Here is a 26,892-nt window from a genome sequence, read left to right on the forward strand (position 1 = left end):
TATTATTATTATTATTATTATTATTATTATTAAAATATTAGTTTTTGTCTTTAATGTCTGTATGCTTCTTAATATGCATATTATAGAAAATATTTTCAAAAACAAATTGTTATAATTTGAATGTACCAAGTGCAAATTTTAAAATCAATATGTGACGTCTGCCTTCGGATCCCGCGAATAAGCACGAGGCATGACTACTGTTGCATTCTGGGTAATTTATCTACGGCGTGCCCGACCCAGGAAAAGGCAACAAAAGGTAATGGCGGCGAAGTTATTTTGAGAAAAGTATGCACTTTTCATAGGTAAATAAGTATCTGAAACAATTTTTAGGATGCATTAATGTTGTCATCATTTGGTTAGTTTGTATTTGCTTGTTGCTGAGCGGGTTAGTTTACCGTGGTTTTGTGAAATGGGCGATAACTTTGAGCACTGGTAGAATACACAATCAAAAATGGCGATTTACGATTACGTGCCCTTGAGATGAAAAGGGGGACAATACTTAAAAATATTACCTACCCTAACAGGCTTATTTATCAGTTTCTAATACCCAGTTCATATTTATTATCTTTTGGTTATTCTTAAAATCAGGTATTGTCACGAGAAATGCACTTATGTCGGAGAGCTGGTAAAGTAGGTCGCTTGACAAAAATGGCGGATAAAATACCTTTTTTATGTGCATGACGCCCCTAGTTGGCATTGGCGGCCATAGTTTATCAGTGTCTTGAAGGTTTAGTCGAAAGTAGAGTTCAGCCCCTTTAGGTGATTAATAAACTTTTGCTCCTGTTTAAAAGCCCGATTGAGTTGTATGCATTATGAGCATACACCAGAAAGAGCCAATTACTAACGGTTTTCGTCCATATGTATCAAGATAGAGTGGTTAAGTATAGGCATTACATTATCGATTTTTGTGAGGGTAAACAACGTGAAGAGTTATTGTAATTGTTCTGACCCATTGGCATGGAAAAGAAATGAAATATTATGATTGATAAAATTAGTTTCAGATTTTGTATGAAATAAATTTGCAATCAACTTGTTCAGCAATGCCAGTGGTGCACAGACCACTTTGTAATGTTTCCATTATTATCAGCATATTCATTGCCCAGATAGACCAGATCTTTTCTGTTATTCTTGTGATTATTTTTGATGATGGAAGCAAGCAATTTACATTGCTGGTAAGTGTATTGGTATTGTTATCTTTGAAAACTTTAGTTTCTTTACCCAATAGTTAGTACTGGGACTGCATTGCAAATTTGAAACTTTTATAACCATAAATTCAACCATGTGAAACACTAAGATTTAAAACATAAAAGTGCAGATTTAAAAAATTACAGTATAACGTTGAATTTTTATTTCCTGTCAAATTTATTGCATGATTTTTTCCCCCCATGCTTTTGTGATGGAATATTATAATATCCTCTGTTATTCCAATTGTCCATAAGTACATCTTGTTGCATGTGTGAAAATCATTAAATTTACTACCCAAGTTTCCTATGTGATCATCAGCAAAAAGGGTTGGTTTTAGGGCCATAAGCCTGGATTCTTGGGAGAGTCAGGTGAATTAATTACAGTAATTGTGGCAGTGGTAGGTAGCTCGAGTTAAATTAATTGTTCTAGTAGCAAATGCTTAACTATTTATACATATTTGCAATTTCAATCATATAATCTTAGTACTTATCTCAATTAGAAATAATACAATATATACAGTACTTTCTAATGTGCTCATGTGAAATCACATGGCCACACATGATTGTAGAGACCAGAGAGGGCACATACATTTTTTGTTTTGGTCTGATCATACTGTAAGATCAAGACTTGAACCTCTAATTTTATTGTTGCTGATAAAATATGACCTTAGCTATTCATTGACAGTGAACTGAAGCGTTGAAGTTGATCTCTAATTGAAATGGGTCCTTCTTTCCGAGTGAGTCCATACAGTCAAGAACAAACGTGGCATGCATGCCATGTGAACATATCTAATTTTTAGAAATTGATTTCCTTAATGTGATCGTTAATACTTTATAGTTTCTCCTAATAATGTCATGCATTGATTAGATTTTCAACAAATATGGTGATGTACAAAAAAGACAACCTTGACCTTGCGGCTCTTTATGAATTCCACATCGCGTTGCCCATATGTTTCAGACCTAAAAATGTTTGATTTAAGGTTAAATCATCTATCGCGTTATATTTAGGCCTTGCTTTCGACAAATTGTTTATATGTGCTCAATAAATTACAAAACCGGACCAATAAAGAGGTATTTTCTTGACAGTGTTTTCCACCCCATGATAGGTTCACTTGTGGTTACAAACAGAATTTTATGAAGAAAATAATCCTCTACCTCTTGACAGATTTCACTTGAGGGTCTCACGCAGAGAGACATATTGTTCATGAGGATAAGAGCCCATGAAGTCCTGGCTATGTCTACTTCCAGGGCAAATTTAAATAAGTCATCTTTAGACATGATATGGAGAGTGCATTATGGCCATCACGCACAACCATAACAGAAGGGCATTCAACACTATTTCAGTAATGTGTTATTTTTTTAGAATTTGGTTCTACATACAAGTGGCAAGTATTCACTTCATTTGGATTTGTATAAATCCATATTCCTCTGGAAGGTCATTATTTATAGTACAAGTCACATGGGCAATGTATGCACATTTACTCATTTAAAATTAATAATAAATTTTTATTTGAAAATTTAACACTAATTTTTTTTTAACCAAAGTCTGTTCAGTCCTGATTATTGAATGCTCTGCACTTCAACTGTCACCAAGAAATTTCCAGACAAAAATTTTCTATCACTGTGAACTTTTACAATGGCGGCCATGTACTAAACTTGGGTCAAAATAACAGCGCATGAGGTGGAATCGTCACAATCAAGGGTAGTACGAATTTTATTACTGGTGACCATTTACATCGGAGTATATAAATAATGATCTTCGAAAGGAATATGGATGTATATGAATTTCCACTTAGAGGTATGTAGAATCAAATTCTAAAAATTACACCATTACTGAAATGGTTATTGTTGAATGCCTACATGACCCGTGTGACTCGTACTATAGGCGCCCCAAGAGGTGCCTAAGGCAAAATCGATGTTAAAGTACATATACATTTTTTTGACAAAATAAATCTAAATGTTATCCAATACAATCTGGATTGAATGTTGCGTGCTGTACTGTCACAATGAAAGCTATGCATATTGATAAACTAATTCGTACCACCCTCGATTGTGATGATGCCACTTGATGTGCTCTTATTTTGACCCAAGTTAAGTACATGGCCACCATTGTAAAAGACCATAGAGATAATAAATTTTGTCAGGAAGTTTCTTGATAGATAAGGTGCAGATCATTAAAAAATCAGGATTAAATAGTCTTTGGTTAAAGAAAATTGTATTTATTGTAGTTGTGCATCAAGGTGGGTTAATTTTTCTTTATTTTATTACTTTGTCTATCAGTAACCGTACTTAGAAATTAATAACTAATGAAGTAATAAATGACAAGTAATATATTACTGACATTTAAATGTAAGTTTTTGAGGGGAGGAGTAAAACTAATTTTAATTATAGAAATACCTTTCACTGTTGGATGCTTTCCTCCCACCTTGGTTCAGTGTCCTTCATTAACCAGACATCCTTAAAAAGAATGATGATGCGCTGTTGAGCATGCACAGAGGATGTAGGTCAGACAGAGTTGGTGGATCTAGCATGGACGAGGTATTGCCATTGTGTTGAGGTAAAGCTTAATAATAGTGGCCGGCAAGTATTAAATAAATCAGATTAGTTCTAAACACACACACACATGCCCTTTTGAACTAACTTTTAGCACTAAACTAATTTGGTCTTTTTATCTTGTTAGAATGGAATCGGATAATGGAGGAGTGCTGGAGGTGGCTAGCAATGGAGTAGGTGACCAGCTTACCACAGCAGAGAGTAAGATAGTAACACAGTCTAGTGAGGAGGCACATTATATGCCTGAAGACATTATCTACACTACAGAGGAACTTATGCCAACAGAAGGTATTTGGTTGTCAAGAAAAGCAGAATTCCATCCTACCCAAGATTTGAAAACCTCTGGAGTTTTGTCTTTTAGCTTGTCTTTCTGTTCATTAAGAACTGTCTGTCTGCCAAATGACAAGTTAATAACTAGGATTAATGATATTTTTGATTGAAGAAAAGAAAAAATTTAAAAATAATTGTAGTGGCTGCAAATTTGAGAAAATGTCTAATTCTTATATCCAGCTTTGTGCTTGAATTAGCTAAGTTGTCGTATTTTGTTTTTGAAAAATACATTGATGCATCACATCTTGGGTGCACAACTCAAACATTTGTGTGGGTCATAATTTACTTTGAACTAAGCCCGTCAAAATGCAAAAGTTTTGTGTCTAAAAAAACAATAAATACACTTATAAAAAGTAAGGACATGGGCCTCAGGCCATACAAAGTGTTGTGCACCCTTGCATTACATTCTTTGTTGTACCAAAAAAAATGCAGTACTGTCCTGGATCATTCTCTAATTTGACTTTTGTACTCTGCAGTTACTTACTGGTTTGCCACGTTATCTAATATTGTTTTTCTTCAAAGTAATAAATATTTTATTCAGCGCTATATTGTGGCACACATAGACAATAACTTAAAATAGATTACTTTTTTATTGTGGAGGATATAAAAGACAGTAAAGGCATCTGGTTTTGCATGATAAGGTATCTGAGCAATGTCCATCATATTTCGTGTATTTATGATGTATATACGAAATTATTGCATATTTTAATACATGTGCACATTCCAACTTCAGCGCACAAATAGTATGTAATAATGTTTGTGTTACATGCCAGTCAGAGTATTTCAAATTTAGTTAGATACAAATAACATGAGTAGTTATTATAGTTTGAAAATGAATTCTTTGAAAAAATTGAATCACTTGTAGCTTCTCTCAAATAGCATGGGAGATTGTTTCATTGACTCAGCTAACCAGGAAAACGAGGAATCATTGTTGGGTGAGTGAAATTTATTGTAAACAGTCCAGTTTTTACACAGGAATAAAACCCATGAAAACTTTTGTCTTTTGGAGACTGTTTTCTTCGTCCCATTAGGTCAAAATTAGCAGGTTTTATTGTTACATTAGTGAATGGCAAGTGATGTGCATAACTTTTCGGGTGAGGACATGATGATTATTGTCAATTTCAGAACATAATATCTTCCTTTCAGTTATACATCTCCATTGTATCCCCCAGGGGTGTAAAATTGAGGGTAAAAAAAAAAACCTTGGTGTCAGAACTGGGGGTCAAATAAAAAAAATGTGGGGGTCAAAAATATACTGACAAATTTTCATATGACTCGTACTTTTTCAGCTTCAAATAGGATATTGCAACTTGCACAACATTCTGTCTCTCTAAACATCCAAATAAATCAACATGCACAATTAACAAACAAATGCAATGTCCATTCAAAGAATAATTTTATTCATTTTTCTTTTAAAGTCGTTCTTTTAACAGCCTCCTTATAATCAATATGAACGAGGGCAGATTTTTAAAAATTCTAAAACACTGTCAAGAAAGGATTATTCACTTTTGCAGTCTTCGCAATCATGCGATCATAAGTCACACCAGTAATCCTAATGTATGAATACTGTTTTCCAGTCAAGGGCATTATTTTCTCCATTTTTCATTAAAGTTAGATCCACAGTTACTCATTTGTGTTCTGCTTCTTTCACTTTATTCGCTAATGATTTTTACTGCACGGCGTTTTAATCTGGAGATCACTTTCTAGTGCATTAAGCAATGAGATTAAACATCTAGATGACGGCTTGCTGAGCTTAATGGAAATCGTGTGAGAGCTCGCAAGATTAGGGGAAGCTACTCCATCATAACATTGCCTATGCTAGTCTGGTACATTGTTTCGAATGTTCCCTGCGTTGCACTCTGCTATACGAATAGAGGAGCGCAAGGCAAGGAGCAAACAAAGCGGGGAACCAGTCAATGCCTATGCTCGAAGAAAATACGATGCCATCCATCATCCAATGCATTGGGTATTAAATAAATCCTGATATGAAAATCCTTTGCGTCAAAAAAACGCACGGCAACAAAATGTGTGCATCAATTTTCTCCAGCGTGTGTCCCTGAAGCACAAATGTGCGTAAAGGGAAACACTGCATCTCGCTTTTTTCAGCAGTCTGCAGAATATTTGATGGAAATAATAAAATAAGTTTCTTAGATTAGAACTTCTGTTCACATAAAGAGATAAAGTAACACGCATATGATATCATTATTAGGTTTAGTTGCACTATCTCTTGTATTGTTAGCCACTGACAACTCAAGAATACCAGACACTTCATTGCACACATGCAAAAATGATACATATAGAATGGTACAGACCAGCTGAATGGCCACTCTGCTCTTACAAATGCATGGAAAGATGTAGGAATCTCTAAATTATTAATATAATTATAGAAAACAGTGAAACAGTCAGTTGGGTTTGGGAATGTGTGCAAACCTTTGAACAGAAGAAATAATATAGCAACTTTTTGTCTTTAAAATTAATGGATGACAGCTAAGCTTCATTTATTTAATTAGTGTTTAAATTTTTCAAAATCAGATTTTAGTTTAGAAAAAAGTGCCTTTGTTAAATGCTATGTGCTGTGTGTTTATATCTTCTATGTTCTTCTCCTATTGCCAAGAAAAGGGACTTCTTGGATTGAGTTTCACTTTCATTTGGGCTGTGCTTGTTATTTATTTACTTGCTTATTTGTTGCATGCGTGAACATTTACTTGAAGTTCCTACTTGCTCAGTTTAATAATAAATTGTTCTTCAGTGATTATCACATTCTTATTCACACATATATATCTTTGTTTTATGAAGCTGACTTAAGCCTTTTAAGACAATTAAGAGAGGTATTGTGTCAGATTTTAAGCAGATTGGTATTTCTATATCTGTTGAATAGCTTCAAAACTTGAATATACAACCAAATGAGAAACTATATTGGAGTAAACTTTCTTTGGTAAAACGATCAGGGATGGGGAGTGGTAATGGTTTGAGGTATTAACAACTGATCCGGACATCTGAAGCATGACTTGATTTTTAGTTTCTCTGTATACATTTGATATTTATAGGTGTTACTCTAATTGCATTACTTGTAGACTTTCCCTTTTATTTCACCTTCGCAATAAGAAAGGACAATTTCTGTAATTAGAGCCAAGCAATTATGGACCACCTTTGCATATATGCCAACTGTTACACTTTTGGCATAATCATTGTGCCTTTTTTCACTAAATTACACCTTATGCATAAATGTATTCAGATTACACTTTTTCGATATATCCCCCCTCCAAACAAAATTTATAATTTGTTTTCTCCTTTTTGTTAACATCCCATTATTCCCACAGACCATATTCCAGAAAAGACGGCTTCTATGTAACTACGACATAAGAGTATGCTTGTCCATATCTTATATGCACTTTCCTAACAGTATTATGTTCTGTTTATAGCAGCTGCCCTGTTTCCAAGAAACATGCTGGTTCTACTTTCAAACTTTGACCTCGGTTTCTCTTTATAGTAGCTGTATGGCTTAGTTTGGAGAGAACAGACTGGTTTTCTAACTTGTAATCTTTGCTCGCAGATTCTTTGTTCAAATTCATATCTGGTACAGAAATCAATCTGTAGGCATTTGGCTCTAAAAATCAAGATGGATTTGTTCTAGTCGATGCATGTGTTAGAGCAAAAATGTTTTTGAAATAGTTTCTTAGTTGGATTAAAAAGGACGAAAAATCGATTCAGAGATGAACACATGAATTACATCATACAGCATTCCATTCTATGGCAGCTTCACGCCCCTTGCAGGCTGTGTGGAAAGGATTATAATATTGGTCATGGTAGTAAAGCAAAGAAACTTTGTATTAGCTCGTTTTACTAACTCCAATACTAAGGTAACTTCTTTTTCTTATGGCAGAACTAAATTGTGCACACAAATTTTATAAATGCTGAGGCGTTAATAGAACATGGACTACCCCTAGTGGTAGAAGACTACATTGATTCTTTGTTCAAATGGATATTTCCTGATTACAAAGTTGCAGAAAATATGCATGTGCAAGAACAAAATCATCTAATATTGTTAGGTGTTTAGCAGAAGATACTTCATTTAATATTGCAGAAGCCATGAAAATTGGGCCGTTCAGTATTGCAACAGACAAGAGTATTGATTATGATGACACAAGTTGTACCCAGTCTGTGTTATAGACTTTGACAACGAAAATGGCAAAGTCAGAGTGCTTTTCTTACATTACCAAAATGAACAGTAGATTCCACTGGAGAAAACATTGTTTTGTTTGCTTGATAATGCTTTGAATAAATATAAGTTGGCAGAACTGTATGGGGTTTTCAGCTGATGCTGCGTCAGTGATGACTGGAATTCATAAAGGAATTGCATTATGTATTTTGAAAAATGTCTTCATCATTGTTCATATCAGGTTATCTCTGTCATATGATGCACCATGCTGCAGGAAAGTCTGCTGATAAATTAGAAGTTGGCATTCTACCTGACTGTACTTCAGAGTTGATTTTTTTTCAATCTTATTTCCAGCTAGAAGACCCAATAACTGGAAGATATAAATTTCCTCTTCTTTATCAGATTATGAAAGGAATATTGGGTTCTTTACAATTCTAATGCTAGCTATGAGAGATTGTTCAGCATTGCCAACAAACGTAAAGCTGAATTCAGATCCAGGCTCTGTAACTCAGCACTTAGTGCTCTACTGGTGTGCAAAACATTTATAGTCTCAGATGGTACAAAGTATTTTGAAATGCAATATGATAGTCTGTTGCTTTTTAAAGCTCAGTGTTGTATATGAAAACTTGAAACCGTAATTGATGTTAAAAGTCCAGAGGGATAAATAAATCATTTTGTACATATGCTGATTGAATTTATATCATGTTATATGTGGATTACTCTTTTTCTGCTTGGATTACTCTTTTTGTCCACTTGAATTACACTTTTTCCTTGCCAGGGGTTGGCCTTTGATCTGTTTATTACTTAAAACATAATTAACAAAAACATTGGGGCCCTAGTGGTCTAAAGCACTCACCGTTCCGGATCACTGCCATCTCACCTCTGTCTTCGTGAGTTCGAGTCCAAGGCTCGGCTGGCGTGGGTACGTGGGAAAGCCTGCCAGTAGCTTCTCGTGGGACAGTGGTTCTTCCCTGGGTTTTCCAGGGTTCTTCCTCCACCAGTTATACTGGCCACCATGTATAGCCTATCTCGTGCTGAGAGATGGCATTGGACCCTTGAACAACAACAACAAAAATGTCACATTTGACCTAAACTCGTCAAATTTCAACAATTACTTAATCCGTTAACAGTTTATTTGGTCCACATGTTAGCCTTAATCTGATTACTCTGCCATGCATCAGTCACAATTACTATTATGACATTTCCATTCATCATTAGACTGGTTCTCGCTGGTTTATTTACTGTATATCACAAAAAGAACCGTTGATTTTTTTCCTTCTTCAGTTTTAATGAAAAAATCATAATTTTTAAACACAGGTCGAGTTCAACTATAAAACAATATGTATGGTAGACATCCTTACAGATTGTGTTTTTGACTTGGCATTGGTAGAATGACATTTATGTTAAAGGAAACCAAACAGTAATGATAGGTAATGCATGGTCTGTAGGGAATCTTGAAAACTTGGAAAATCCTTGAAAAATGATTTGTTCCCTCAAGGCCTTGAAAACACCTTGAAAATTTAAAATATTACCTGGGTACCTTGAAAAGCCTTGAAAAGGAATTAATAAATAGTGTTTGTTTTACAGAATTAAATAAAAAGTGGAAAAAAACATCAAAAACCAATCTATCGCTAAGTTTGTGCCGGAACAGAAATATTTCCACAACTGGCCACATCACAGTCATACATTTTGAACTTTTGATTATATGAACCCATCATGTAGTAGTGGTTTAAATTTGAATCATTCGCTTCGACATGGCTGGCTGCTGATTCCAACTTCGGTGGCTAGATGATGAAAAATAAACAGTTTGGATTATGAGATGTTTCTCAGATAGCTTCGCAAAAGGCAAAATATGCCAGAAGGATGTTGATTTGCTGCAATGGGAGATAGTGCTCCACAGTCACTTGTAGCTGAAAAAATCCCAGGCTCATGTAATGGCGCTTAATACAGGCAAAACAAGAAGCCTTCACCATGAAATCATTTTTGATGAAAGAGGTATGCTTGTGAAAACAGAGATTCAAGTTTTAAATTAGAAACTGTATATAGTCTTAATTATGAAATTAGTTCAGTCCGGTTCTATTTTGGAATTGAGTTGAAATAGGACAGATGATAATTGCAATGAACACGATAGATCTAAAAATATAGAATACAGCAAAGCTGATAGAAATAGAAATATTAATATATCTAATATTAAATAGTTTAAAATATCCATACACTGTTTATAAATAAGTGATAATTTAATAAAACAAATATCTTGACTTTTTTGTTTATGGGGATGAGTGAAGAAGAAAGGAAGGCACTGAAAAAGACATTGAGACAACAACAGCTGCTGATGATGACTATGCATTGAAAGCAAAGATCCATGGGGAAATTTACTTTATCATGAAATCAAAATAATTTGAGGAAAAGTGAAAATGACAAAATCGCTGAACTTGGAGCTCTTGAAAAACAGCTTGATGACAAGCTACAAGAACTGAAAAATTCACTCTAAAATATGGTTGACTTTGTAAATAGAGTAGTTTAGACAGTAAAATGAACTTTATTCAGTGAATACATTATTCTTATGCCCACATGTAGGATGTTTAATATTAATCTGAAAGATATCAGTGATCATACAATTGACTTCTTGTTTTATTTTTAAAAAAAATAAATTTGCAACAAATGTTCCTTGTATGGAGTAATAGTAAGTATTAACTTGTGTTTACACAGTTTCATTTATGTATCCTTTAAAATTAATGTAATAATGCACCTTGAACAACATGATTTTGAACCTTGAAAACACCTTGACAGTAAGTAGACAATCTTTATAAAGATGTGCAGCATACAATTTACAAGTCATTCAACAACTTTAAAATAAAATTCTGTATTTCTTTGGTGTGATTCAATTTTTCTTATGCACTGTAGATTTTTTATTGACAAGCTTGATGTGCACATTACTTCAAATGCAGGAGGGCCCCAATCTGAAATTTTAGGGACAGGGACTTAGCATCACACTACTATTTTTTAAATATTTTTAATAGTCATTTCAGCTCTACTACAGGTTGGATGCTGCAGTGTTTCCTGATCCACTTACCTATTCTACTAAGGTTAATCTGATCATGTGATGTATTTGGACAAAGAACATATTTTGAAATATATTATTTCTCCAGAAATACTTTCCTGATCATGTTATGATTAATCCTTTTGACCCTTCCCTGCAGATGCAAGCATCCTAAGAGATGCTTCAAGGTCTGTGATCGTGTGATTTGTGCAAAATTTGTATGAATTCGTACACTTTGAAAGTGGTGATGCATGAGAACTCTTGCAGATTAGATTCAAGCCAGGTATATGAAAATGTACTCTGAGCACTATAAAATGTTATACGCCCTTAAAGTGCTTGTTTATGACATAAATTAAGCCAGTAGAAATATTGTAGCACTTACTGCAATGTGTATTTTTATGTAACTGTTCACACAGTTGGTTTCTTTGGCTTGACATGAATGTTGTTAAACTAAATTTGATTTACACATTGGGCCCTGTAACAAGCATTCTGTTGTAGTTTGAACCTTTACTAATTTTACAATACTGGCTCATAGAGATGACAGAAATTTATTCTTAAAGTTATGAAGTATATCAAATTACTGGAGCTGGGAAAGTGTTCATGCACAAAACCAGTAAGTGATTTTGAACCTTTAAATGGTGTTAAATATGAGTCCAGAGTGCTTGCTGTATGGTTGAAAAGAGACAGTATGCTGGTCAACCCCTCATTTCAGTGGTATTTCAAGTATTTCAAAATTGAATGTAGAAAAGGCAGACAGACAAACCAATTAAAATACAATGTAAAAGTAATGTGCAACTTTTTTTTTTTTTTTTTCTCTTCACAAAATAGCCCTGCAGGATCATGTGCTACGAAACCATATAGCCTAGCATTAAGGTTATGATAAATCTTACAAATATGAATCTGTAGAGTGGCCGAGTGGTCTAAAGCGCTCTTCGTTACGGATCACTGCCATCTCACCTCTGTCTGCGGCGGTTCGAGTCTAAGATTCAGCCAATGTGGGTATGTGAGAAAGCTTGCCAGTAGCTTCTCGTGGGTCGGTGGTTCTTTCCGGGGTTTTCTCTGGTTCTTCCTCCACCATTAATACTGGCCGCCATGTATAGCCTATCATGTGCTGCAAAATGGCGTTAAACCCCACAATAACAACAACAACAACAAATATGAATCTGAAAATGAAATTAGTAATTACATTCATTTGATCAAAATATCTGTCTTTGAACAAGGAGACTATGGCATTGATGGACTTTAAATCCTAATACAGCTTTATGGCACAGTAAATCTGACACTGTAGTCAGTTGAGTGCTAATTCAGGAAAGTATGACAGAGTGTATGTTAGTGAAAAATCCTATTTTGGAGCAGAAGTCTGTAAAAGACCAAACCTGTGAGTTGTGGAAAGTTGTATATAACAACCATAAAGAACATTGTTCAGACTTGTTGTAGATGGCTAAGCCAGACAGCCAACTGAATGGGGTTCTCAGTACAGAACACTGTTCATACACAGGTTAGGAACAGATTAATCACAGAAACAAGGAACTAGTTTAATGCTCTTACAACTAGAGGCAACATCTTTTAAAGATTTTGATTTCAACAAGGGTCTTGAGTGGAGCAGGAAGAACAAAGGTGGGGGGAAATCCCCGTTTATGATAAAATCCTGGAGCATCTCCGCGTCTTAAAGATTGCACTGGAGCTTGTACCAGTAAACATCAAGGATATTGGTGGCCACCTAGTTTGGGCAAGGGAAGATAACTTGTAAGAGTTGCTCCCCTTTGTATACATAGTAGATGTAAGGCTTGGGGTTTTTTTCTAGTCATTGAGTGAGAGCTGGATTCTAATGTAGTGTAGATTATTTCCTAATGTTAATATGATTATGTAAATATTTTCAGAGAAACTTACTTTAATTAAAAAAACTCTTCTCACTGAAAGACTGCTTGTGATAACTTGTTGGCTCTAAATGGAAATGGTGCCAATCTGGTTTCAGTGTTCAGAACTGTAAAAAATGAAAAACAAAATGTCTTGTCTTATATTCCTATAAATAGTTGGCAGCCATCAGGGTGTTATTACTTCATTTTTTTTCAAGGATCACTGAAAAACAATATTTTCTGAAGACTTATTGATGGCATAGCATCTGATTGCTCCCAATTTTTCTTTCCACTTCACTATGATCTTCCAGTGCCCCCCACCACTGCACTCCATTACAATTCAGAATGAAGATGTTTTCATTTTAGGACACAACTTTTGTTTCTTGCAGGTCCGTCCAATGGGAATGTTACTTATGATAACCTGGAGACTATTTCTACAGCTGTGCCACAGATGATTATGGCAGAACAAACTGCCACTACAGCAGTCCATGACCAATCAGTGCAAATAACCCACGAGATGGCTGGTAATGAGACACAGGTTTGTTTCTGATGTACACTTAGTTTTGCATTCCATTATCTGCAAGAATGAACCTCCTGTGGGCTTGGGAATGTAGTGTAGGACTGATGCACCCAACCACATGTCATAAAAGATAAATAAAAAAGGCAGGGGCAATAAAGGTTAATGGTGAAGATTTGAATCCTATGATTGGATCGACTATGGTCAGCCACCATGCACTCATTGGACAAAATACTTTAGTCCAGTTACCTCGGCAGTAGATAACCTACTTAATTTACAGTGCCAAATAAACAAATAAAACTGCTTGAGTGTAAGAAGTTACATATTCCTTGGCTTTTAGTTCACATGGCTGTTAAGCCAAGTAAAATTATAATATGGCCATGCATCCATTGTGTGTTGTACATCATGCATAGTGGTCCCTGTAGCTGAGTGGTCTAAGGCACTCGCCCCATTACAGATCACTGATATCTCACCTCTGTTCACTTGGGTTCAGATCTCTGGCATAGTCAACAGGAGAAAGCATTCCATAATCTTCCTGTAGATCAGTGGTTCATACTTGTGTCTTTCCCGGGTTCTTCCTCCATCAGATATACTAGCCACCATGTATATCATTTTGCCTTGAAAAGTTTAATTAATAAGTCATACTTGGCTGACCTACTTTCAGGAATATACTGAGATGCAGATAGACCAGTCAGCAGCTATTCCTGGAAGCCAGGATTTGTTTAGTCAGGAGGCATTGACAACAGAGGTAGTTGAAACAATGGAGCAGCCCTTGGAAGGACAGAGTCAACTATTGGAGCAACATCAGCAGCAGATAGAATCTGTGACTCAGTCTGGTATGCATATGGGGGGTCCTAGTGATTGCCCATGCTCACAGAATTACAGAATTGTTGATCTCCTTGTAAACAGATCTTTTGGAAATTTTGTTATTTTAACAGATTGTTACAGCTGTATTACAATCGAGCAAAACTATGTTTACTGCATTGTTTTTGACTGATGAAACATTGTGTCAAAAATGCATCTGATAAACTGTATGGATAAATTGTCTGTCATGTTTAGCCTATCATGTGCTGAAAAATGGTGTTAAACTAAAAAAAAAAAAACAGTGACAGGTTTCAGCACACTTTGCTTTAAGGCTGATGCTTATGTCTTGACTGAGTAGTGCATCGTGTATTGTCTATTCACAAGAGATATTACAACTTCTCAAAAACCTTTCCACATTACAAGACAAAAGTATTTTTTATACGAACTCAGTTTGGGTACAACTTAAGAAATCATCCAAGAGATTGTTTTTTATATTGCATCTTTTGACCCTGTGGTTTTGATGATTTTAAATTTATTACCGTTATGTTTTATTTTGAAGAACATTTTTATTATGTAGTACATAATGTTTTGTATCTATTTGGAAGGGTTTACCTATGTTTTTGGTGCAATTCTTTATTAGCTCACCCCTGAGAGGTAGAGGCAAGCTGTTGTACTACTCCTTACATCATTGATGTCATTCATACAAATGAAGGCATACACATATGTACACCCTCACTGAATGTAAACCATTCTTTCTTCCTAGGTCCTATGCAGTAGGTTGGAGTTGGTTTCGTAGCAACTACCCCAATGGTACGGGGTGGGGTGGGGGCAACTTGGTATATGTACATTCTTAGTAAAGCTTTAATATTTAGTTCAGGATTGCTGCACCCTGTATATGTATGTGTGTGTGTGTGTGTGTATATATATATATATATATATATATATATATATATATATATATATAATTTTACCTGGATTCATGAAAAATGGTGAGGGGATGCATCTCACAAGTACAAGACCCACCCTTATGATATGTCACTGTGAACTGTAGATGTTGATTGCATTCCATGTTTGAAGTTTATTTTTCTGTTCATCCTAGAATTGTCAAATTATATAATTGTATGCATTTCTATTAGTAACAAACCCCTTACATTAATGAATATCACTGTTAGCTACATATCACATTTTAAATGTTTAAATTTTAAGTGTTTGCGTTTAGGTCATTGCAACCTGAATATAGTTTTTTTTATTCCAAGAGTCCTGAAATTTGGCAGTGGGATGCATCTTGACAGGCAGTACACTTTTATCACAGAAGTAGTTCATGGTAACCCAAGTTTCATGCTTGGCTGAATTTGGTTAAATTTTGTGTTCAGTTTATTCTCAAGCTCTCTTATGGTAAACCAACAAGCCAAATTGTCTGCATATCAGTTAAGATGACACCATTATTTCATATTTTTCTGGCTTGTTGGAGTTTTTGTAAGCACCCAGTTTTCATTCTGTTAAACCAAGATTCAAGAAACTTGGTGAGAGATGTATCTTTATTACTACTGCACCATTATCACAAAAATAGTTACTGTGAGCTTTATTTCATGTCAGTTTGAGTTCTGTCTTGAGCACTATTCACACTGAAGCCATTAATTTAGGTGATTGTATGTGTCTCTATTAGTATCACATCTTTGACACAAAAGAAAGTCATTGTGACCAACATTTCACATTTTACTGGATATGTTTTTGCATTTAACTCCTGACCACATTCATTTTTAGCTATACTGGTCATAGAGCAAAAGAGCTTATGAGATCATCCTTTGTCCATCTGTCCTTTGGCACAAGTTTAGATGGATTATAACAATCAACATAAGGCTTTCACAAAAACACGTCTTAAAAACATTTGGTTCTAAATGAAAATGGTGCTGATCTTACATTTTATACACAGACATTGACCATCAAATTGAAACTCCAATATAGTTCCCAGGAATTAAGGGGGAGGTAACTAACTCCCACCAAGGTAGGCAGATAACTTTTATCTTTTTAACAAATAAGTTCTGCTCTGGTAGGGTTAGATTTGCGAGGCAGTAGCAGTTTTCCTAAGGTATTAAGATCAGTTAAATATTATTGAACAAACGTTGTTTGCTCAAAAAGAAGTTGGTTTCAAATTTTATTCTTCAAGTTTTAATTTTTTAATGTCAAGATTTCTTGGGTCTGTATTGTGGCTATGCATGCTACAAAGACATGGATCTCTTTAATTATTGACTTGTACCATTTTGTGAAGATAAGTAAGTTATATTTTTTTATATTTATATTTCCAAATCTAGTTTCCTTGCAGGCCCAAATTTAGTTAGAAGCACCTGACATTTTGCAATTGCTATATATATATATATATATATATATATATATATATATATATATATATCTTTCTTTCCAGACCAGGTGGTCACAATGCAAGCTGAAGTGAATGAGGTGCAGTCAGCAGAAACTTATCAAGAAGTGGTAGAACATGTTTATGTGCAGGAAACTGAAATGCCAACAGAGACTGTGGTGGAAGCAGATGGGGAAGCAGTAGTAATGGAAGAGACCTACATCCAGAATCAAGGCACAGATGTAGGACCAAGTCATGCAGAGTCTGTTGACCAGACCTTTATTCAAGAAAGTGTGGAAGAGTTCCACTATCAAACAGAACCAAGTCAAGTGACCATTCAAGAAGGAATTGTACCAGTGCCACAGCCAGGTAAGATGCAGCAAACGCAAGAATTGGAAACTGCAAAAGCTGAAGGAGTGACAGAGGCTACTACTGAAGCTTTGGAGTTGCTGCAGCAGTCAAAACCAATAGAACCAGAGCAGTATACTCCACTTGAAGAGCAGGTAGTAGAGGAACCAGTTGTACCAGAGCACTATACACCACTGGAAGAGGATCAGCCACAGATATGTGAGGATAATGCTCAGGCTGTTGCTGTGGAAGGTGCTGATCCATCAGAGTCTGCTTATGAACCAATGGAAGCAGATGATATTGCTAAAGTTGCAATAGTGAGAGTTTCACCAAATGTATCTGGTGAAACTGCTGTTGAGGTGGGTATGTCTTCAGAAGCAGAAATAGTTACAATCAGGACAGGTGAGGATGTGACTGTTTCAGTAACTGTTCCACAAGAAACGGTCAGTCAGATATCTGTGGAGGATGCTGAGATGGAAACAGCAGCTCAAGTTCCACAACAAAAAGCTATACCTGTTGGGAATACTCTTGGTAAAGAACCCTTGAAGAGTGAAATAGCTAAAGAAGAAAGTAAGAAGATGGAGACAGATGCAAAAGGTAGAAGTAGACCAGCTAAGCAAACAGAAGACATTGCTAAAGTCATTGAAGTTGAAATTGAAGAAATGGAAGCTGAGTCTCCAAAAAGGAGAGGGAGACAAAAGAAAATTGAAAGTGAAGGGGTAGAGGCAGAACCGATTGAGAAAAAGGCCAGAAGAGGAAGACTTGCAAAAGAGGATGAGTCAACACAGAAAGAAGAGGATAGTGAAAGTAGAGAATCTAAGGGTAAAGATGCTGGAGAAGAGGAGACAGAAAGAAAAACACCTGGTAAGCGAGGTAGACCTCGGAAATCAGAAACTGAATCTGATGACAAAGGTGACATAGAACCAGAGAAAAAGACACCAGGCAAAAGAGGAAGACACAAAGAGCTGTCAGAAGAAGAATTTGAAGAGCATGAAGCAGAAGAGGATGCTGAAGAGAAAGAGCCTGAAAAGAAGACACCTGTACGAAGAGGAAGACCAAAAAAACAAACAGAAATGGATGATGAAGGAACTGGAGAACAAGAAACTGGAGAACAAGAAACTGAAAAGAAAACCTCCGGTAGAAGGGGAAGACCTAGAAAGCAAGATGCAGAAGAAGAAGAAGCAGCCACAGAAAAAGAACCAGAAAAGAAAACACCAGGTAGAGGAGGAAGAGCAAATAAACAGGAGAAAGAACTGGAAGAGACAGAGAATGATGCAGAAAAAGATAAAGATGATGAAAAGAAAACAGGTAGAAGAGGAAGGCCTCGGAAAAAAGATGTTGAAGAAACTGATGAACAGGATGAGGAAGAGTCCGACAGCAAAACTTCAGGACGTAGAGGTAGGCCAAGAAAGGAGAATGCTGAAATGGAAGAAGAAACCACATCATCAAAAACTTCCAGAGGAAGAGGCAGGCTTGGAAAAGATCAGGAAAATGCAGATGAAGTTGCTGAGGAAACACCAACATCAGGCAGGAGAGGTAGAGTTCAAAAGACTGAGGATACTCCTGATACAGTAAAAAGAAGAGGAAGACCAAGAAAGGAAGATGTCATTGAAGAAAATGAGGAGGAAGAGACAACACAGAAAAAGGGTAAAGGAAGACCAAAGAAGCAGGAGAAATTTACTGAAGTTGAAGAAGAAGCTGAACAACTTGAAGGGGAAGAGGAACCAGAACAAGATGCTCGTGGAAGAGGGAGACCACCAAAATCGTCTTCGAAAGAGAGTAGCACTGAGCAAAATTCTGGAAGTACTAAAGTAACTAAGAAATTGCTGAAAGAGAAGGAAAGCCCTGCAGAAACACCTAAAAGTGGAAAAGGAAAGAAAGAAGCAGACAAGGACTCACAGACAAACACACCTGGACGAGGAAGACTAAAGAAGACTGTTTCATTTGAAGATTCTGATTATATAGATGAGGAGGAAGAAGAAGATATTGAGGAAATTGAAGAAGAAGAAATGCTTAAGGAGATTGAAAAAAGTACTAGGAAGAGAGGAAGACGTAGTGATGAGAATGAGATTGAAGCAAACAATAGTAGTATCTCTGATGTGACACCAATAAAGAAGAAGCAAAAGACAAGTGATAACACACAAGATTCAAAAACACATATGATTGCAAAACATGAGCCAATTGATATCTATGAAAAACCTGGTACTTCAAGTCAGTCTATGGACGAATCTAACAGAAATGATGATATTTACAGTTTTGAATTTGATGATTCCTCTCCAGGTAACAAAAGGTCGGGACATTCTCAACAAAGCCCAAGCAAATCAGGAGAAGGTCCTGTGATGAAGACCTTTTCTACACAAACCCAGATAGAGCCACTGGAACTGGAGAACTTCATAGAGGTAGAGACCTTTTCAGAAGATGGAGGTAAAAGATCTGTCCAGACTCAGACTGATCCAAGACTCAAAAAGAAAAAATTTGGTCCCATAGGGCAGGAGGGAGATGACTTTGACATTGATGGAGACTTTTCACCCAGGAAAAAAAGGAGGAAGGATGATGATTTGGGATTGTTTGAGGATCCAGAGTCCAGAAGACGCTCTTTTAAAAGAAATGCAGAAGAAGCCTTGAAGTGTCCCTTCTGTGACAAGGCATTCATTGGTCTGGTCAAGCATATCAAGACAAAGCACAAGGACGAACCAGACTATGATGAAGAAATGAGAAATGCTAAGTGGAGGGAGAGAATCATGAAAGTTTCAACTCAAGGAGGAGATGAAGATGGAGAAACCTGTCCTGAGTGTGGCAAAGTCTCCAAGAATCTCAAACGCCACATGGAGCTTCATCAGCAGAATCGCATGCAGATTCCATGTCCCATATGTGGCAAGGTTGTCCTTAAAACGGGGATGAGCTCTCACATGCGAACAGTCCACTCTGGTCGCAGACCATATAGATGTCCTCACTGTGACTATTCCTCTGCCTTCAGGGGTAATCTTAACACCCATATCAAAGGGATGCATCTTCACACCAGGCAGTATCTCTGTAACACGTGCAAAGCTGCATTTAAAACACTGGGTGCCCTGATAGGCCATACCAAGCGAGTTCATGAAGGCTGGAAATCACCCAATCAGAAGATCTTCATCTGTTCAGTATGCGAAAAACGCTTCACTAAGAAGTATCATGTTGATCGTCACATGTTGATCCATACTGGTGAGAAACCCCACAAATGTAATGATTGTGGGCGTTGCTTCAATAACAAGTCTAACTTGATGTCTCATATCCAGTTGGTGCACAAAAAGTTGTCCCCATACCAGTGTGACATGTGCCAAGAAACCTTTAAGAGAAAGAAGATGCTTCTGGAGCATATTGGAAAAATACATGTGGCTGCTGGTGAGTCTGCACAGGCCATCATCAGAAAATATGAGATAGAATATGGAGATGATGAAGAGGATGAAGAGGAAGAGGAGGAGGAGGAAATATATGAACAGAAACCTACTCGACGTAGAAGAGGTCAACATGTAGCTCAGGTGCAGAATGTTGTCCAAGAGGAGAGTGAAGATGGTAATACCTATGTGACAGTTTCAGAAGGGGCCTATGCCACTGTGGTCAGTGAGGGACAGATCCTGTCTGGCCAGGCCCTGACCACTCTCCAGACTGAAGGCGGTCAGGAAACTATCATCATTGTCCAGACTGCAGATCCAAATGAGGTGCACCAGGCCATAGTGGAACAGGGAGGAACTGTGCAGTATGCAATGCAGCCAGAGACAGCTGAAGATGAAGGATATTAAAACATGATTGTCATTTGCAACAAAATGTCTGCAGTTCCTTTGTTCCTTTTGTGAATCTTCTATACATGGACAACTTTAACGACCTTTCAAATTTTGGGTGACAGCTTTGCACTTTCATTGATATTGTATGCTTAGAGAATGATAAGGACTATTCATTATCATTTTACCTGACTGAGGCAGAAAAGTACATTTTTGTCCTATCACAGAAAGTATGAAACATAATCTAAAGGTCCAGGTCATTTTGCTGGACTAATGTGTTCAACCCTATTGCATTTGAATGGAATGGTTTCACAGCTTTGTAAGTAACTAAGGTTCACAATGAGATGTTTTTGAAATACTTGTATTCAGACATGTGTAAATGATCTTTAGTTTTCCTGCAATATTTTGGTTTCATTAATTTGAACTTGCAAAGCAATTTGAAAAACAATTCATTTTTATTGTATATATTCATGCTTGTAACAAGACATTTGCATACCATTTTTATGTCCAGTGTATATTTATGTTAACTAGTTGCATTTCTTTGTAGGAGACTATTGATCTGTTGAAATACGAATACTGCATTGTTTATGTATAATATTTTTGAGCCACTGGAATTGTTTGTACGTATGTGAGAGTACATTTTTAATAAATGTGATTCATGCAATTTCAGATCCTGCAGTTTGTTAAAGCTGCTGACTAGAATGATCACGATGCGTAGCAAGAGCATTTTGTGTTGATAAAAGTGAAATGAATGCACATTTGTAAGAACTTGACATTGATCAAAGCTGTACAGATTTTTCAAATTCATTATTAGGTAAAATTAATGTACATACCTGCTTTCAGTTTATTTGTTGCATTTTGTGCATGGACTTAATGGATATGTGTGGGGTTTTTGGTGTAAAGTATGTAAAAAAAAATGTTGCTGTATGATTCTATAATAATTATTGAAATTTGATTTGTAAAAGTTAAGTGTTGTTTATTTATAATATTCTGCAATGGTTAGACAGCATGGATAATCATTATCCACCCTTTGCCGTATTAAAAGTAATTTAACTAACTCACTAAGCTTAGTCAGTTTGGGGAACCATTATCCACCCTTGGTTATATTTTAAAAAAATATGACTAACACTCTATGCTCAGCTACACATGACTAAACCTAAAAGTACGGTTTTAAAAATGTGTAAGGCAGAATACTTTTAAAAATTATCTTTGATAATTATTTTAGAATAAATCAATTTTTGAGCGAGAACTATTCGAGTGAAACAATTGTCTTATTAGGTCAGTATTAAAGGGATTGAATCTTCCATTTTTATTCTAATGGGTTTCTTAATGCATTCAAGAAATTTTTCTTTCATTATTATAAATTTAAATTGTGTATGTGTATGCATATAAAAGGTTGGTATGAACGTTGATTTTAACTTCAATTTTCATTGCAAGTTGAATTTGCGACGTGTCTTGTTAAATTGAAACTGGTTCAGACACTCATTGTTATTGAAGAATGCATTATTTAATTTGTGTATGATTTTATTGGATTTTAATAGCTATCATATCTTCCTTAAATAGAAGAGAATGCAGGGAAAGAGTAATCTTATGTACAGATTTTGAATGGAAGTAAAAGATATGTTAAGTCTGATAGTACTGATATTGCGGTTAAGCATTCCATTTGCACTTTTTGGGATTAGGACTTTCACTAGGCTGTATACATGACATGCCTTAAAGATCCTGGATAGCAAGGATTTTTTTTTAGAAAGAGAGAAAGTTCAACACAGCTAAAACTGTTGATAAACTGACTCATCAAGTCTATTTTGGACTTTGGACAGGTACTCGTAGTGTGAACTGAAGTGAGTATAGTGTACACATTTGAAAGTCATTTTGCATTTCATGAATTACCCATGGACTCGCACTTAACAAAAAAAATGCAAAGTCTACGCAAGAATTCTGTTTCCATTTTGAATAGTGGAATCTTGAGTATTGGGGATTGTTCATTTTCAGTGAAATTGAAATGATAATATTGTATAATTTATTTAAAATGGCGAGTTTGTTCATTTGTCTTTTGATTTTACTTCCTTCCAAGATAATGGAGTTTCTTTGTCACTAGTATTTTCTTCACCCTAAAATGTATAGGGGAATTGCAGCAAATTAATGGTACATGAATTGCAGTCTCGTCTTGCTGCATAGACTATATAATTGCATAAATCATGATTCATTATGCTAAGTATTACTGGCAATATTGATTCCCAAGCAGAGAGCCTAAACAAGAAAAGTAGTAAAAATGTTGAAATGGAATTTGTTCTTACTTTTACTAACATGATTTGTACAATTTCATTTACTTAGCATTGTTTGATGTAAACTTGTATGCTAGGTGCTTAGATGAATAAAATGAGCATATGCATATATATATATATATATATATATATATATATATATATATATATACACACACACACACACACTTGGGGGGGGGGATAGATATAAAGAATGAAGAGTTGAATGCTTCCTGCATATTTTTGTGACATTTCTAGAGTGAAAGAAAAGCTATACATTTTGTTAGACTATAGGAAGCTAGGTGGTTTGTATCAACATTCTACCCTGACTGTCAATAAAGATGCTTTCAGAAATCTTGTTCTTGCTTTTTCACTTATGTCAGTTCTAGATGTCTTTGAGTCCTGCATTATGGTGTTGGATTTTCTACACATATGCTTTTCTTGAAATTAATAGCTTTGGATAGGTTTCTTTTGGTATTGTCACACCCTGTTATCAATGCTTGTACAATTTCTAATGGTTTGCTTTACTTCCTTGGAGTTCCATAGTTGACCACACTTGTTGAGTTATGGCCATGTATATTTAAGTTCACAAAATTAATGTGATTTTATTTGACCAATGCAATTTGATGATGCTTGTTGTCCCTGGTCTTTTCATGATAATGTATGAAAATTTACATTAATCCACCCATTAAGTTTCAATTTCTGCTTGACAGCTCTGAGATAAAACTTTGTATCCCAAGCACATCTTCATTAAAAGGTGTCACATACCATATTGATGGGCAAGGTCACAGCTCATTTTGGGCTTCCTTTCAAACTTTACTCACCTTTGTATTTTAAAAAACTTTTGAAATTAAGGAATGAAATTTGTATATTATCATTAGAAAGTATTGCAGATAGCATATAGTCCAGATCACAACATACTTTATCAAGATTTACTGTGTACATGTCCTTTTTCTGTTTTATAACTTTCATGTTGTTTGGGATTTAAAGAATGAAATTCAGTATTTTAATATCAGAAATACTTTTTGTGTCACCACTGTTCAGCTTATCCTTTCAACAATAGAAAAACCTTCATCAATGCCAACTCTGGCCGAGTCCTACCAAAGATTTATAAAAATGGTACTAACAGCTGCCTCACTTGGTACTCGGTTATTGTGACTTGTCAGCCTGGTGTCAGGATGCTATTACTTTGTGGAACATCATGCTGTATGTCTGTGGTATGATGCCCCAGTGCTAGACATAACTATAAACTGCCACAATGCAGACATCGTAGCAATATGTCTGAAAAATTGTTAAAAACCCCAAACACACTCATTGATGCCAGATGCACTATCATCCTGTTATAGAAGTTCTTATAATGTGCACAGTGACACAGTTGGTCGCCACTTTAAAGGCCTATGCAAAATAGTGCATCCTCGTTCCTTTCCAGACAGCTTGAGGAGAAAAAATACTTGTCAGCAATGGTTTATTTCTGTTTGGAGCCTTGTATTCATATTCCTCTTGATTAGTGAACATTATCCATTGGTCCATTACTGTCTAAAAATTCTTTTGATGGGCCAGAGTAATAATTTTGTACACTGTTGTTCACGGCGAGACCCCTTCTTTTCCTATCCTTTTGTAGGACAGGAATTGCTGTGCAGGAAAACAATTTCCTTTAGGTCTTAAACTTTTAAGTAAGTAGTAAAGATAACTCAGATGATGTAGCTCTGACTGTTATCTAACATTACTTTATGTCATCTTCTCATTTTCAGATGTCCTAATGTGGGGGCAAGTGGGGACAAAAAAGCACCAATGGCACACACACGTCACGTGCCATTCATGTACAAAATGCACACACACATGTATATCTAGTTTGAATATACATGTAGTCCGAAAGTTGGGCAATGACAAAAACAGATGTATATATAAAACGAGAAATAAGTATGCGCAAAAGACCAGTAGGCAACTAGTTCAAATCCCATTTGCAGCGTTCTTCTACGAGATTTAGGTTTTTTAAACAAGGTCAGGAAGTTTAGACTTCTCTACCTTTCTCAAGCTGGTGGACGGGTAAACCTAGGAATTTCTTAATGCTCCCTCCTTTCTCGAGGACTAGAATCGGTTTCCAGTGATCAAATATAATTAGGGTAAAGTAAGAGTTTACATCCTTCTTTAGAAGGGTGCAGCAGAGATGGTACAAAGTATACGGGTGCCGGACTTGTACGATCGACTTTTAGGGAACCGAAAAAAGAAGGTGGGGGTGATGTTCATTCTAGTCACCTCAATAAATTCCTGCAAGAAGAAATACAAAATGTAGAATCAGCATCAGTTCGAAGTTCCATTAGGCAGTTTTCATCGATCTTCAGGATGCCTGTTTCTACATCCTTACCCTTCTTTGCACAATAAATACTTCGATCAGACAGGAAGTTCTACACTTCCAGAAGCCCCGAGTGGCCGAGTGGTCTAAAGCGCTCTCCGTTACGGATCACTGCCATCTCACCTCTGTCTGCGTGGTTCGAGTCTAGGATTCGGCCAATATGGGTATGTGAGAAAACTTGCCAGTAGCTTCTCGTGGGTCGGTGGTTCTTCCCGGGGTTTTCCCGGGTTCTTCCTCCACCATTATTACTGGCCGCCATACATAGCCTATCGTGTGCTGAAAAATTGCGTTAAACCCCACAACAACAATAACAACAACAACTACAGTTTCAAGGCATGCCATTCGCTATACCCTCTGTGGTTAGTGGACTTGTGGCAGCACATGTGAGGTATCTTGAAATCGTCTCGGGTACATGGGTTGCTGCAAGACAGCAAGAATTAGTGCCTGTTACTTCATATGTCCCTAATTGTTGCTCTTGAGGAACTATGCTTACATGCCAAAGCATATAACTTTTGGGCCACAATAACGGTGGGCAAACTACGGCATGCGACCCGCCAAGGGTTTTCACGCGGCCTAGGATCAAGTCATCATTCGCACTGACTCTGTTTATGTTACTCTGTTTATCAAATGAATGTGCTTCTTTAAAGTTTAAAGTTTTTAAATATTAACAACATATTAACAACTGAAAATTAACTATGATGTTATTTAGAAAGACCTTTTGTTTTTGCTATTTCAAATATTAATTATTTTACTTAATGAACTCTGCGGCCCGCGACAAGGTGTAAATTTGTGTATGCGGCACTTGCACTGGAACGTTTGCCCACCTCTGCGCTAAAGCAGTGGCGTCACTCGGGTTGGTGTCACCCAGTGCGGTACCTCATGGTGTCACCCCCATGGTCCTCCTTCCGTAACAGACCATACAGAATCCTTAGTAATGTCATTTTGGTGTCACCCCCTTTGATGGTGTCACCCGGTGCAGTCCGCATCCCCTAGCGACGCCACTGCTGTGCCTGCTAGTCATGTATTTAACTATGATCGGTTATCCGCTTATGAAATCCGACTAGACCGAGCAGTGTGTGCTCTGTAAAATTTGCAGTTTTTCATTTTGGTGTCACCCCTCTGAGATGGTGTCACCCGGTGCGGTCCGCACCCCACTAGCGACGCCACTGCGCTAAAGTATGTAGTTTGTGGGCCACCATAACAACCCGATTCGGCCAAAATTGCGGTTTGTTCCTATCTTAATAGGTGTTGATTGTGACTTTCAATGTGAAATATTCGTGACAGATACTGATATTTTGTGCCATGGAATAATCGAGAAGGGGTTATTCCTTTTGTTGGAGATGCCTTTTATTGTTACTATGGTGGAGGTA

The 26,892-nt window shown here is 36.4% G+C and overlaps 1 protein-coding gene across 1 annotated transcript; it reads left to right on the forward strand.

Moving 5' to 3' along the window:
• Window positions 1–221: 221 nt before the first annotated feature.
• Window positions 222–23,523, forward strand: LOC149798234 (uncharacterized). The gene is made up of 5 exons (XM_089963352.1): window positions 222–302; window positions 3,865–4,025; window positions 13,512–13,660; window positions 14,304–14,475; window positions 16,866–23,523. The coding sequence occupies exons 2-5, from the start codon at window positions 3,866–3,868 to the stop codon at window positions 20,924–20,926; spliced, it is 4,542 nt and encodes a 1,513-aa protein (XP_089819478.1). The 5' UTR covers window positions 222–302; window position 3,865; the 3' UTR covers window positions 20,927–23,523.
• The last annotated feature ends 3,369 nt before the right edge of the window (window positions 23,524–26,892 follow it).

The sequence above is a fragment of the Sinohyriopsis cumingii genome, chromosome 6, assembly GCF_028554795.1.
Source record: "Sinohyriopsis cumingii isolate HCF-2022 chromosome 6, ASM2855479v2, whole genome shotgun sequence".
Classification (NCBI taxonomy): domain Eukaryota; kingdom Metazoa; phylum Mollusca; class Bivalvia; order Unionida; family Unionidae; genus Sinohyriopsis; species Sinohyriopsis cumingii.

Coding starts and splice junctions, on each gene's coding strand:
- LOC149798234 (XM_089963352.1), top strand. CDS start 3,866: ATGGAATCGGATAATGGAGGAGTGCTGGAGGTGGCTAGCAATGGAGTA. Junction 4,026..13,511: donor GGAACTTATGCCAACAGAAG/GTATTTGGTTGT, acceptor TGTTTCTTGCAG/GTCCGTCCAATGGGAATGTT. Junction 13,661..14,303: donor TGGCTGGTAATGAGACACAG/GTTTGTTTCTGA, acceptor ACCTACTTTCAG/GAATATACTGAGATGCAGAT.